Here is a 14,057-nt window from a genome sequence, read left to right on the forward strand (position 1 = left end):
TCATAAATAGTTTATGATATGTAGAGTAGGAGAGTGAGAGAGAAATACTTTAGATCAAGATCACACTCTTCACCAATGGCTGAACAAGTTTTAAAAAAGAGCCACATTATGCAATAGAAAACAATTTGACAGAATTTGTCAATGTGCTGAGCGTTTTTTGGTTCGTTATGTCAGTAACATCTTACTCTTCAAATAACATGAGCGCTGTGTACCATTTTGTGAGTTGTGTTAAATAATTCAAAACAGCCTTAAACCAATTTACTTCAAGTGCCCAGATGGTATTTTTATTGCAGACATGCTTGAAACTTGATATATGCTTGAAACTTGAGAGAAATCATTTACCTGAACGTCAGTTGGGCCTTATTCTGACTCAATGAGTTTATTATCTCATGTATGAGTTTCAGAGGCACACAAAGGGATTGGTCGGATCATAAAGCCACTTTTTGAACCCCTGTCTCTTGTTCCTTTTTAGGCTTAGAATTGACACAGCATGTGCATGGCCTTCTCTTGCTGGGAAGTACGGTTGCATTGCCAGGAAGATCCCCTCACAATGAGGACGTGCTGTATTCAGCAGACTCAGACATTTCCCTCTGAACCGTCCTTCCTGTCAGCAGCTGCTCCCAAGTGAGGAAGTGACAGTGACTGATACCGAGCTGTGACATTATTTATTAGTCATTGTTTATAGTACAAGACGTAAGCTCTAAATCCTTGTCACATAGTTCCTCTGCCAAGCTTTCCAGGCTGTTCTAAAAGCACAAGCACAACACCCCGAAGAAAGATGAGTGGAGCATATTACTGATATCTCTGACCTTAAAAAATCCTGCCCTGTGGACTAAAAACACCCACTAAGCTGCAGTCAACTAGACGAGGAGTACTTCTTAATTATCGGCCTGGAGGAGTTTATTCCATTTAAAGGAGAGAGACCAGGATAAAACCTGTTCAGAGACAGTTTGAATAGTGAAGGAGTTGGTGGTGAAATAAAGCAGATAGAGTGAATGCCAATGACAGGGGCAGACACTGGGCCCGTTTTGATTGACACTGCAGTACTGTCCTATTCCTTTTGATGGGATTAAATTGTTATGACCTCTCAGATATGGAAATTGAGTCACTGATCTGAGGTTTCACAAATGTCAACATTATTAAATTGTGAGACCAGTTAAAGGCGCCGCTCACTTATTTCCCCAGGCTTTATATCTGAGTACTTTGCAGAAATTAAAAAAAATCTTGTATGTCCCATATCAGTTTTTCTAAAAGCCAACTCAAAAAGATCAACCAACATGAAAAGAGGCGTTTGCTGGTTCCATATTAAACTGGTTCATTTTTTTCTCTTGGCCTGTAGAGGCATAGATAATGATGGTGACAGGAAGACATCTCATAGAAATAAATGAAATAATTCCACAGTTTTCAGGACGGAACATTGCACCCAATGATTCGGCAAACTGAACACACTTCCTGCAGATCATCAAACAGGCCACTGATTCTCTGGACTTTGTTTCGTCTGAAGCTCCCATTCACACTCACAGTCTTATCCCGCAGTGCTCTATTATGGCGGCTTTAATAAAAGCTAATAACTGCAGGTCCTGGCGCTCTTATACCGCGGATCAGTAGCCGAGGGGGGAACTGGGGTGTGAAATAGACTCCAGTTGGTTGATGGACACATGAAAGTACTCGGATGGTTGGTTGTCACTCACACTGCTGGACCTGACTTTGCTCCATTTGAAGTTAAAATATGAATCTAAATAGCCTGGAAAATGCATTTTTTTTCTCTTTTCATAGATCCCAATATGAGCACCGCCTGTGATCGTAGAGAGCCATCTGAAGCGAAGATACTCTGTCCTGTGGCTGCTCCGCCGTGCGGTAGGAGGGGTTGTAGTGACGGTGTCATCCAATGGGCACCGGCTTCCTCTGGACGGAGCGCAGCATCTCTGTCTCAGCGGCACTTGTGCGCCAGACAAGTAAGGACGATCTCTTACTCAGCACCCGAGGAGAAGAAGCAGAGCGTCGGGAATTACTGAGCTGTTTTGGCGAAGAAGACTCCTTTCTTCATCTTCTTTTCTAACAGGCGTTTTTTGCAAAGATGAACGTTGGCTGCGTCATCCTGGCGTGCACCTTACTCGTGGGCGCATCCTTGGTAAGATGAGTTCATTTCTGCATGTCTTTTCGGCTAACTGGAGTATGAAAGTGCTGCACTGCCGTACAGTGCTTATAACGTTGGGATGCCTGAGCTTCTGAAAGTGGCTGATGGAGGCTCACTGCCCCCCTGCAGCGCTGCGCTAAAGGCAATATGATTTGTGTAATCGAGTTAATACGGCGACATTTAAGGTCAAAAATATGTTTTTGTCACTGCTGTTAAAAGTCTCTTACAACTCTATCAGTAAGCCTCTTCAGGCTCTTGCCGTAACGAACTGCAGTGCATTATTGCAGAGGACAGCGGTTTGTGAACGGGCTTTTTTCTTCTGTTCCCTGCGATCAACTTCGTTTACGCACTGCTGTTCTCAATAAGTAGCTGTTGGGTTAATTGATTCTTTTCAGGAAGTGTGAATTTAGAAATTCAGATGAGTTACTTAGCACTATTTTCAAACTTTGGCAAATTATTTTGTAAATGTAGCCTATATTTCGGATATGCAGCAGCTCTTTTGTTGAATTTTCATAACGTGCAGACATGGAACTCCCCTTTCTCAGTATGTTTTCTTAACGAAACAATAAACTGAGGTGACGAATGAGGAGCATCTTTGCAGGTGCATTCCGTACAGGCTCTGTTCCTGCAACTATAGGGGATGTATTTAAAAGCACTTCTCCCTTTCTTTGGTGTGTGCATGTGTTTCTCGCACATGCACACACTTTGATGTGCTTAGTCCAGTCAGCAGCATTTATGTCTGCCATAGTCAGCATATTTATTATGGATTTATAACTACACATGTCATGGTTTTGATTTCATTCACATTAAATAAAGATGATTAAAATAATTAGTTACAGTAGTAATTACTATATTAATCGCTGCAGTCATTAAGGTACTTCATTGACCAGTTGTTTAGTATGAGCCTTAAACACAGGGCTATGAAGCCTCAGATGTGGATAAAGACTGTGATTTTATGCCGCATGTTATTATCTGTGGCCAACCACTCAGTGTAGCCTGAGAGACTGAGGTTCAATACCAGTCTGAAAAGACTTATGACCCCATGCCCACAAGTCAGTTTGCCTATGCTTCACAGGCTGTCCTGTTTTATTCCTTAGGGGAGTAAGGCAGGTCAGCCCCTCAAAGTCCCGTGCAGACCCGGCTTCTCCCAGAATTTCTACACAGTGATTGTCCCGAGAGACATACTGCACGGTCAGAGCATTCTCAAAGGTAAGTTTGTCCCTGCTGGACGTCATTTACTACACTGATGATATTTTCTCCTCTTTGCTCCGAATTCTCTCTAGTGAGAAATAAAGAGCGTGTGGGTACAGTACACGTAAACGTGTGATAAGGGGCACATACTATCTTTAGTGGATCTCCATTTTTTTTTTATGTTGAACAGAAATCGGAGAAGTGAAAAAAAGACACATGACTGCAGGATTGCGTTGCATTCTCATTTGTACAGAAGTTGTCATTTAATACAGTTTCACTGATCAATGAACACTGTTTCTGTTTATTACACTGTTTTCAGTAAAAGAATTGACTAAGCAGAAGGCAAAATCATTTAAATGGCCTGTTGCTTCCCCACGTGTTTGCAGCTGCAAGCCCAAAACTTTCAATTTATTTTGAGTGTTCATTGTAATACATTTTCCAGATCTCTTATTCCTTCCCTTTTTCAGAGGAATTCAATTCTTTTTTTCACCGCTCCATTTATTTTCAGTGTAGAAAATGTACTCTGTCTACTGAGGTTCATCTTCTGCCATCTGAAATGATGCTGTGGTTTCTTCTGTGGGTCTTGCATTGGCAGGTGGACTCACTCTGTGGCTACAATGAAATAAAATCAGCTGATTTAGCTTTTCGAGTTCCTTGCTTGATATGCCTTAGACTTTGTCATTAACCATTTGATTACACATATAATGTGAAGAAATTACCATAATTATCTGCTTATTAGGATTATGCGTGCTTTGGCCTACTACAGATTTGTGTAGACACTTTGGATTTCTGCTACAAAAGTTGATGGTGGTGGTTTAGAATTGCTGCTTGGTTGTTAAGGTTGTAACAAACATCCCTATATTTCTGTCCTACCTCACACTTAAATGGAACATCTCTATAACTCTGTACAATATGCTTAGCTCTCCCCTGGCACTTTGCTTTGTAGACAAATATTTGCCTGTTGTTATGTGAAATGCTTTTTGCCGGGAGGAACTGGTATCCTCCTTTTAACGACTGTTTGAGCACTGTTCTTGCTGCTAGCAAGACAATTGAATTATTCTGGAGGTTATTTTGTTATTTAGGAGGCCAACAAGGACAGTGCAGCCAGTCAGTGGGGTGCAGATGTGCCTGAGGGGGCTCAGGGGCTCAAGGTTTCTGTCTGTTTGGAAATGGGCTGAGGCATCATAACTGACCGAGCCATTGCTAACAGAGATGATGGGTTTAGACAGATAAAATATGTTCCTTCCTTTTCACTATTTGTGTGTACTACATGCACATGTATCTTGGGGGTTTATTGTACAAACTGGACCTGTCCCGGTGTACATGTAAGCGGCTGACATTCAATACAAAATACGATGTCAGCAAAGCTTAAATGCATCAATTTCATATAGCTTATGTACAACACCAGTCCCTGCTTTGATCCCCAATTACCTTTGCCTGCAGCATCAAGCTTGCATTTGTTTGTCTTTGTGAAAATCAATCTAAGAGGAGCACTGTCCTCCCAACTGGCCACTCAAAGGGATATGTGCTGCAGCAGCTTAAGCCCTCGCATGATGATAAATGTGCTGGGGCGAGCCTTACTCAGGCTCTGTTTTCTATCCACAAAGTGGGAGGAAGCCTTTTATACTAACACCACAATATGTATAACCTGAAACTGTCACTTTACAGAAAATGAATGTGCCGGGCATGAGATGAGGGAGGGTCTGGGATGAACATGCGCTGGCTATAGGGGGTTGCTGGGCCGCTGTGGGCCGGGGCTGGCGTCTCCCTGGAGAGACGGACAGTGAGCGATGGGGAAAGAACTGAATGCTGTGGCCAAGCAGGTGCAGTGTAAAGCAGGCCTCCGTTTCCAGGCGCTGAACCATATGCACCATTTCCATGCTGAGGTAGAGGGAGGAGTTGTTTTTCCTCTGTTTTATTCTGCTAAGATACAGTAAGTGTGAGAAGTGACTGAAGGATCATTCTGATGGCAAATTCATTATCACCAATCTGACTTGATAGAAAGCTGTTGTTGTAGCTGTAAACCCGTGGTTGATATGCACCTTCCTGCAAGACTCTATTACTGCTTTTTCTTGATCCACTTTGCAAAGGACATAATAATGTTTTAAATACTAAAATGATTGAAATAAGTAGAATCTGTACACTGCACACAACAGTTTGTGTTTACTGTTGCTGGGCAACATATTGATCGATCTGATTGTTGAGCCTAACAGCGCTAACACACATTACGTTTGTGATTTAAAGTAAAAAAGCTACTCTTCAACAAGGTATCAAACTGGAGAGCCAATATATTTCTGTAGTTTTACTTCAAAACATTTGGAATATTGTGTTATCCACGTATGGATTTGGACTGGAGCACTACGTTAGTTTTCTGACCACTCAAACCACTTTTACACTGTACGTCACATTCACATATTCACATCAAATTCAAACTCTAATATAGAAGCTCAGGAGCGATTTGGGTTTCAGCTTCTTGCTCAAAGACACTTTGACGTATGATTGCAAGAGCCCACCAACAGTAGGCAATAGAGAGATGGGAGGACATGAGAGAGGAGCATGTGGTGGTGTGTATGTTGTATACAAACTGTGCATGTTGTAGTTAAATATACTTCTTCACCAACCTGTCGGGCACCTCCTCTTATTTTACAGAAACCACATACCTTATATATGGCTTTCAATCCTATGACGACATTTTATTTAATGGTTCCCGCCTTTTTGGCAGGTTACCTGGATTGGGCTGATTGAAATGCGTTGTTGATTGTGTGTAGAGTCTTTAACAATCTGCCCCTGCCATTGTGATCGCCTCATTTAAATTCAAACATCAACCGTCATGAATCTTATACTTTTTCCTGTCACTTAAGTTTGAATTCTTTTCTTTTCTCTATCTTGTGGAAATAGTTAGGGCTGTCGAAAAAGTAGTTTGACTGAAATTACACCAATGGGCACACAGCCATTTCACACATCAGTTTTCTAACCCTAACCCCTTACCCCTGCACTTTAGACTATGTCTAGATTCTAGATGAACCAAGAAAAAATAACAAAACAAATAATAACATGTTTTGTATATCCAGCTCATTTTGATTATTTACATTTATTTTGTGACACATTGTGGGTGGAGACCCTAAACAAAAGGCTCCTAATTTGGGACTCTGCTCTAATCCATGTGAGGGTTGGAGGTTTCTGTTTTCCTCTGCACAGAGAAGAAGTCTCATTAATAAGAAATCAAAGCCACTTCCTGGAGGTAGGAAAACGTTTTTTTTTGTTTTTTTTTTAAAAAGCAAGGTGCTTAGCCCTTCTATACATTAAAACTGAAGGAAAAGTGAGTTTCTGGTCAAGACTCCAAAGGTCAGATTTAAATTGCATCATTCATTTCCCCCTTTGGTCATTCTTGGCTGGCTTTATAGGTTAAAGACGCTGTTATGGCTTTGTGGTTTACAATAAAGGACCTTTGTTTAACTAACTGACACATTTCTCTGCCACTAAGTTGTTCTGAATAAATCACTGCATGCTCCCATGGAGATGTTTGTCTGGGAGCTGGATTGGGATTGGAGGGGGAGGTTAGAACACAGAGGCAAGCGGGCAGCCTAGGCTCGAATCGAGGTCCGTGCAGATTACCGCTGTGGGCAGATAAGCCATGAAAAGAAATATTCCAGTGATTGCACATCGCTGTGTAAACCATCACCTTGCTCCAAGAACCGGAACAGACACCTCCGAACACGGACAAGGAGATGAAGCCCTGGCACAAAAGGAATTGATTTGAAATACAGTTCAGTCAGGATAGTGTCTCTTTAAGTCACTGTCAGTGCTTATTTGAAAAGACAGCAATGATGAGTTTCACCCTTTGCCCCTCACCACTGCTGGAAGACAATGAATAAGACTGCTGTGATTGATCTAGACTCCTGTCTGATTGCATATTTTGCCAAGATTTTGTGACAGAGAAAAGGACTTTGAACAATTTATTGGATCGCAGAAACACTGTTCATGGAGGAAAAAAAAAACAATTTTCTTCTCTTCAGGGCTTAAGAAAAAGCAACAGAAGGCCACTTTGTTCTCATTTTATAAGATACAAAATAATGATGTGAATTAAAGTTATCTTGCAAAGAGTGAAGTAAGAGATGCAGATTTCTTAACCAAGCAAACTATCTCTTTTCGTAATGCCTGGGCTTCACCACCATCAGTCCACGCTGGCCCTTTCAAAGAGAAAAGCCTTTTTCAATCTTTGTACTGTGTTGTCTCCTGAATCACAGCAGATGAGCTTGCTAAAAATAATTTACAATACAGCGTCTTTCCCTCTATCATCTCAGGGCTTTTAATTTGCATTTTACAACCGCTGCAGTGTATGCAGGGAAAAAAGACAACACACACACACTCTCCTTAAATGTAAAAGATTAATTAAAAGAGGATCCTGCCTCCATCAGGAATATGCATTTAGGGTAGACTTCCCATTGTTAAATTCCATCTCTAGAAGTTACACATCCAAAATGACTTGTAACATGACCCCAATTAGACGACAGCAGGAAAATCTGGCGAGGAGCCATATCTGCTTTGAAACAGCCAGCTTGGCGTTTGCTGTGCTGCGGAGAAAACTTCTGACTTCTAACCTGCTATCCAAAGTGACAGAGCTTTCATAAGTTCGTCCAGACGCAAGAACTGAGGAGTATTGAGTTGGGATTACGTTTCCAGGCATTTGATAAGCTGGATGCCATTTTCCTTCTGACTCACGAACGTCTCTCTTGTCCTCTAGAGAGTCTTTCATCTGTGCAGCCAGGACCTGCAGTCTGTGGCGAGCTGATAGAATACAGGTGCAGAAGATGAGCCACATCATTTCTCTTTATCTCGCCTGCCTTCTTACCAAACCCAGGCAACGCTCCTATATCCCTCAAACTCCCTGTAACATGACATACATGCCGAGCCAATTCCATCAAGCAAGCCACCCAAGATATAGTACATGCCACGGCACAATGCTTTTCATCCTGTTTTGTAGTCATTTCCTCAGTGCAGGTAGTAAGTAAAAAGAGGTTTTGATAGATGGGAAAGTGACTGTCAGCGGAAATATCATTGCCTCTTGTCAGGGCTTCCATGTGAATTTTATTAGGTCGTGTGTGCTGATCTCACTGTGTACTGGTATTAGCTCTAGACTGAGGGTTGGTCGCTGGGTCATGGCATATGCTCTCACAGAGTTTCATTACAACACAGATAGTTTCAATGCTTCCCCCCTCTGGTGCCCACTGGGAGACATGGCATTATTCATCGTAACCTCCAGGCTTTCACATGGTGAGAAGCCAAACCCATAGCACCTGACACCCTGCTGCATTTTGAAAGTGCAAAGTCTCTGTTTGCACTCTACTGTGTGAGATTATGCAGTAGATCGAGGTGAGCTAATTGTGCCCTGAATTCTGACCTTCAAACGGAGCAAACTGTGATATTATCAGACCCCAGACTGCATTTGCAAGCGCTGGCTGAGGGTTAAATCATGAAGTGATTATAGGAAAAGAAGAAGAAGAATCGAGGCACTTTTGATGGTGTAAGCCATAAAGCGAGTCCTTAGGATTAATGGATAAGAAGGAGTCTGTGTTGGATGAGGAAGTGGAGACTTACTGCAACTGTATTCCTGGAGTTGAGACAAGGGCACATTTAGAATATATTCATGGACAAAGTTTAAGGTGGTGTTTTTTTCTTGTTTCTTTGAAACCTCCAAATTACAGCTTAACCTTCCTGACTCATCTTTTCATATGCAATCAAAGTAGCAAAAAGCTTCTTTCTAAGAAATGAACACCACTTACAACATTAATGACCTTGTATTCTCTGAATACTATTTGCATTCGTTATTGAAAACCTTTTTTAATTGAGCATATTCCTTCAGAATCAATGTGTCTTAGTGCTTTGCTTCTCTGTGCATCCTAACGATCAGTGGCCTTGGTTAGGTGGATATTGGCTTTTTTCTTATTACAGGGCGAAATGAACAATTCTCCCACTGAGAGACCTCTGTTTCAACTTCTAGCTGTAAGTGTAACCTAGAATCCACCAGTTCATTACAAAGCTTCCCCTCCTACCTCTAGGCTTGCAGGATTTACATGCATCTGAATACAAATCAGGACCTTAGTATTAAAGTACTGTTTCCTTCGCTCTAATTATTCTATTGCATGTTATCCTCCTTGTTTTTAGTGTCAGGACAATGCGCTCAACAGTGTCATTTAGGTGGATTATTTGGTAGATAATTGTTATTCAAAGTAACAGAAAATGAAAGGGCTTGAACTATAGTAACCCTGGAAAAGAAAAAAACTCAAGTGCTCACTGCAGACCTCGCCTGTTGAAAAAAATCAGGTTAAATTTTTTTCAAGTCCTGATTGGCTGTGGGTCATAACAGCCTTTATTCCTCCTGGGAAAGACCCGTTTTTTTTCTTCGTCTATCCAGCATCATCATGTGGTTCTTCTGTGCATGTTATTATCACGCCAGTGTGGATCTGAGTCCACTCAGGCAGTTTGAGTGGATTCAGCTTATTGGTGTCCTTGTCTGGACATGAAGAAAGAGATGAGCTGAGGACAAAAGGAGAGAGAGAGGTATAAAAACAAGATCACGATAAACTATTATGACCTTTGATCAATCTCCTATTAAAACGGTAAACAAACCAAACCCCCTGAATTTCAAGTCTAGAAAGGTTGCAATTTGAAAGGCGGTCAGCAATTTGACTCAACCCTCTCTGTAAGCACAGTAATCCCAATACTTAAATGTGTTCCTCAGTAATGGATCACTTTCCCTCACTGGAGATCACACTTATTGAAGCATTCTTGATCATCACCTGAGTGAACTATCTCTGGTGCACTTGAGACGCATGCCATGCCATTCACATCAACTTCAATATGTCATATCGACGTGTGTTGGAGTAGTCTATGTATTTTAACCAGACTTGAAATACTGTATAATTCTTTTCCAAAGAATTTATGCTTTCTTTATCGATTCCAGTATGTATTAACTCAATGCTGAGCTTTAAGAATCTATGAGAATATCTCACTGTCCTTGCTGCTCTTTTTCTAGGCTGTCTCTCTTTGTTGTCCTCGTCTACTTGCTCCTCATTCCTGAGTCATGGATTCAAAAGGACATACAGCTTCTCACCTTATTGATGAATTATGACCAAGGACTTTGACCTTGTGTTGCCACCTGACCTCACATGTTCTCCGACACTCATACTCTCACACTGCAGCACTGGAGGAGATGAAAAACATGGGCCAATCAAAATGATTTACGTTCAGCTCGACTCAACACATAGATCCTTCTAAGCTGCAGCTAAATGCATCTCCAGAGGGCCACGCTGTATTGTACTGTACAGTCATTTCTGAAGCCACAGGGCTTTTGCTATTCTATCGCCTTAATTAAAAGACTACACAGTCAAGATGCCTTTGTTCTCCAAACTTTATTATCAAAAAGGGCTCTCGCCAGAAAACGGCTTGTGCTTCACTTGTCCTTTGGATTTTTCAGCCTGGAATCTATATTTGATCAGGGTGTCTGTCCTCTATTGTTTGAACCTTTTTCTCTTGTTCATTTTTGTTTAATATGTAATCACACATTTTTTTTTCAATATATATATATATATATATATATATATATATATTTATATACATTTAAAACAGCATAGTTTGTGCATTGTGTGGGTTTTTTGTGTGTTTGTCTGAGCTTGTGTTTGTAGGCAGCGCTCCATCCAGAGGGTGATTATTTTAAATGGAGAAATTAAAGGATTACAAACCAACCCAGTAATCCAGCTGTCAATCTCATGGCTCATTAGTAAGCAAAGGAGAGGGAAGAGGGAAGAGGGAGAGAGAGAGAGAGAGAGAGAGAGAGAAAGAGAGAGAGAGAGAGAGAGAGAGAGAGAGAGAGAGAGAGAGGTAAAGTGGTAAACTTATCAATCACAAAAAGGGATTTCTGTTATGTGTGAAATAACAATTTGACTAACACATTTTTTTTTTACATTGGGACATTGAAGATTTAACAACACTGTTTGAAATAAAAACGTTTTAAACAAATGTCAACTGCACTACATGGTAGTTGAACAGATACAGTTTCAATTCAATTCAATTCAATTCAAACTTTATTTGTCCCCGGGGGGCAATTCAAGGGCACACAGAGCAGTAAATGAACAACAGTGCAACTATATTAAAACATTTAACCAATAAAGAATAGAGCGTCAAAGAAGAATAAGTGTCAAGGGTGTTAGTATAAGTTTGAATACAATCACAGAGTTAGATACAAAGAACAGCAGAGAGTAAAGTGTCTAGATGTTAGTACCAGTTAAAAACACAGTTAAAAAACACAAGTCACAGAGTTAGATTCAGGGGACACTGACAGAGTGAGATGTGGAAGGACTGGCATGTAAACAGATGAAAGCAGACGTATATGATGTAAACAGACATGCAGTAGATTGTTGAAACAGATGTAAACAGAACTGTGGTGCCAGAGAAGATGTCAGTGGACAGTGATCGGACTAAGATGTTTGAATTAAATGAAGTAAATGAAAAACAGATTTTTAAATTTTTAAACAGCATTTGAAAATATCTCAAATATAATCACTTAAATAGATTAATTAACACTTGAAGTAAAAACAACAGAAGGCTTTCACCTCTCTCACGATTTCCGTTAAAAATTAGAATATTTACACCCTTGATTGCATCCCACACCCTTGTATGACAGTTAGCTCTCAAGCGACTCTGCTGCTTGGCTTCAGCAGATTAAACTGCATAAGGATGTTAATAGGAGCGTGAGGCTTTAAATTGATCTCCATCTCAAAAGATTCACATTGTTACCCACATTCAAATTGTTCTTTCACCTTTTACTGTTAAAAAATCATTAGCAAAGAACTGTTGGAGCTTATTTCGTTCATCGTTGCTGCAGTCTCTGGTTTTAAATAGCAAATGGATGAGTGCAACTAGATTGACGTACACAGCACATCAACTGTGTGTGTGTGTGTGTGTGTGTGTTTGTGCTTATTTGTGCTGCAGATTAGCCTTGGAGTTGAAAGATATACAGCATCTCTGCCATTTTTCACTGGGCTCTGAGGCACATAAAGGAAACAGTTTGGGAAACGATGGCAGCATAAAAGAAAATAGAAACACAAATCCTGACTCCATCATGGAAAAAAAGGGGAAATTGCATCTCCTGTGGTTGGGACGTTTTTTGAATTTGATTGTATCAATTTGCTGTCTATTTTGATCTGAAAAGAGGACTGGCTGCATGCAGGCTTACTTGCTCATGCATGGTGACCTGTGGATGCCAACTGCTGGGAACTATTTGTTGTGTAGCTCTTCTCAGCTCATTTGATTTAAAACGCACCAACTCAGCATTTTCATTTTCATAAACAGCACTTCATCTATAGATATCCCTGTTTGTGTTTGAATGTATTTTCTAGCATGAGGATTTCCAATCAGCATTTAGAGAAATTGCTTGCTTTAAATATTGTTGTTAAGTAATAATCATGCTGTGTTGGTGCATCGCTAAACAACTGTGGTTGGTGTTAGGTTGTAAACATTGACATTGCTTTGTCAGAAAATAATGTTGTTACTGCTGAAGAAGGAAGTCACTTCTACTTTCTACAGACAGTCTGTTTGAAAGAGCTCACTCTGGCTTAGACTCAGATTGCTGATTTGGAAATCCCAATACGGAGGCATGCTCTGTCCTGTTGTGATGCAGATTTGTCTGTGGGAGGCCGACAAATCTGCAAATATGCTTTGCTGACCAGAATAAACAGAGGATATCTGCTGTGGAATTGTAATACAACTTAATCCATTTCTTCTCCTATTTTAGTTCATCGGCAGACATGATGTCAGCGAAGAAATTACTCTCTTCGTGTTTTTTATTCTTTCATTTGCTTTCTTTCCACCAACACATTATCTCAGCTCTGTCTGTCTGACAACCTAAAGAAGCTCATAACGCTCTCACTGATTCCCTTATTAATCAATTCCTCTATAAACAAGACACCAAACATAAACACTCACTTGCCTGATTTGTAAGCAGAGCTGGACTGACACAGGAGCAGGTCACATGCAGTGCTTGCCCACATACACACACTGAGACACATTTCAACCCTTCCTCCAGAGGTGAATTAATTACAGCAGCTATAGAGGCCCCTGTAGGTGCCTGAACAAATGTTAAACGTGCCATTATACTCTCAACTCTGACCCCCAATGGGTTTCTTCTACATTACAATAATCCACCTGCAGACCGATGTATTTCTGCACAGTGCCTTAGAACACTCACACCGTTTAATTGCCTTGAAAAACATTTTTTTCTAAATCGTATGGTTCCTTTTGTACTGCTCGCTTACCTCTTGACACATTTGTGAGTTATGTAGACCAAGGCAAAAAGAAAATACCCAAGAGAACCTAACAGCCATTGGCTGGCAACAGTCAGAAACCCACATAAAACATCATTGCAATGCCAGAAATGTCCCAGTTGCACACACAAACACATGTTTTTTTTGTGTGTTTTTCAAATATGTTTAAGTTTGGCATTCTGGTATTTGTTTAGTGAGAGAGTGGAAATTTATAGAAGTAAAGAGGAAAATCAGGGGTGGAGAACCCCCTTTTTGTGATTGAAATATAGGAGCAAATCAATAGAACCCTCCTTTTTGCTGGCAGCGTGCAAAGCAGACACGCTGGCTGCATCGATCAGAGCTTCAGAAGAATCACAGTTTTCCTCTCTGTCTCTCTCTTTGCCTCTCTTTCCCACTCCATTTCTTTC

General features: G+C 40.7%; 1 protein-coding gene across 2 annotated transcripts in view; it reads left to right on the forward strand.

Annotated features, from left to right (window-relative positions):
- The first annotated feature begins 1,901 nt into the window (after positions 1-1,901).
- cdh4 (cadherin 4, type 1, R-cadherin (retinal)) overlaps positions 1,902-14,057 on the forward strand; it is a 193,983-nt gene continuing 181,827 nt past the window's right edge. For both annotated transcript variants that reach the window (XM_079340972.1, XM_079340973.1), the window contains exons 1-2: positions 1,902-2,131; positions 3,235-3,346. In XM_079340972.1, coding sequence (XP_079197098.1) covers positions 2,078-2,131; positions 3,235-3,346 — 166 coding nt within the window. In that variant the 5' untranslated portion in view covers positions 1,902-2,077. The remainder of the gene's footprint in view (positions 2,132-3,234; positions 3,347-14,057) is intronic.

This window comes from Symphodus melops (genome assembly GCF_947650265.1).
Source record: "Symphodus melops genome assembly, chromosome: 4".
Classification (NCBI taxonomy): domain Eukaryota; kingdom Metazoa; phylum Chordata; class Actinopteri; order Labriformes; family Labridae; genus Symphodus; species Symphodus melops.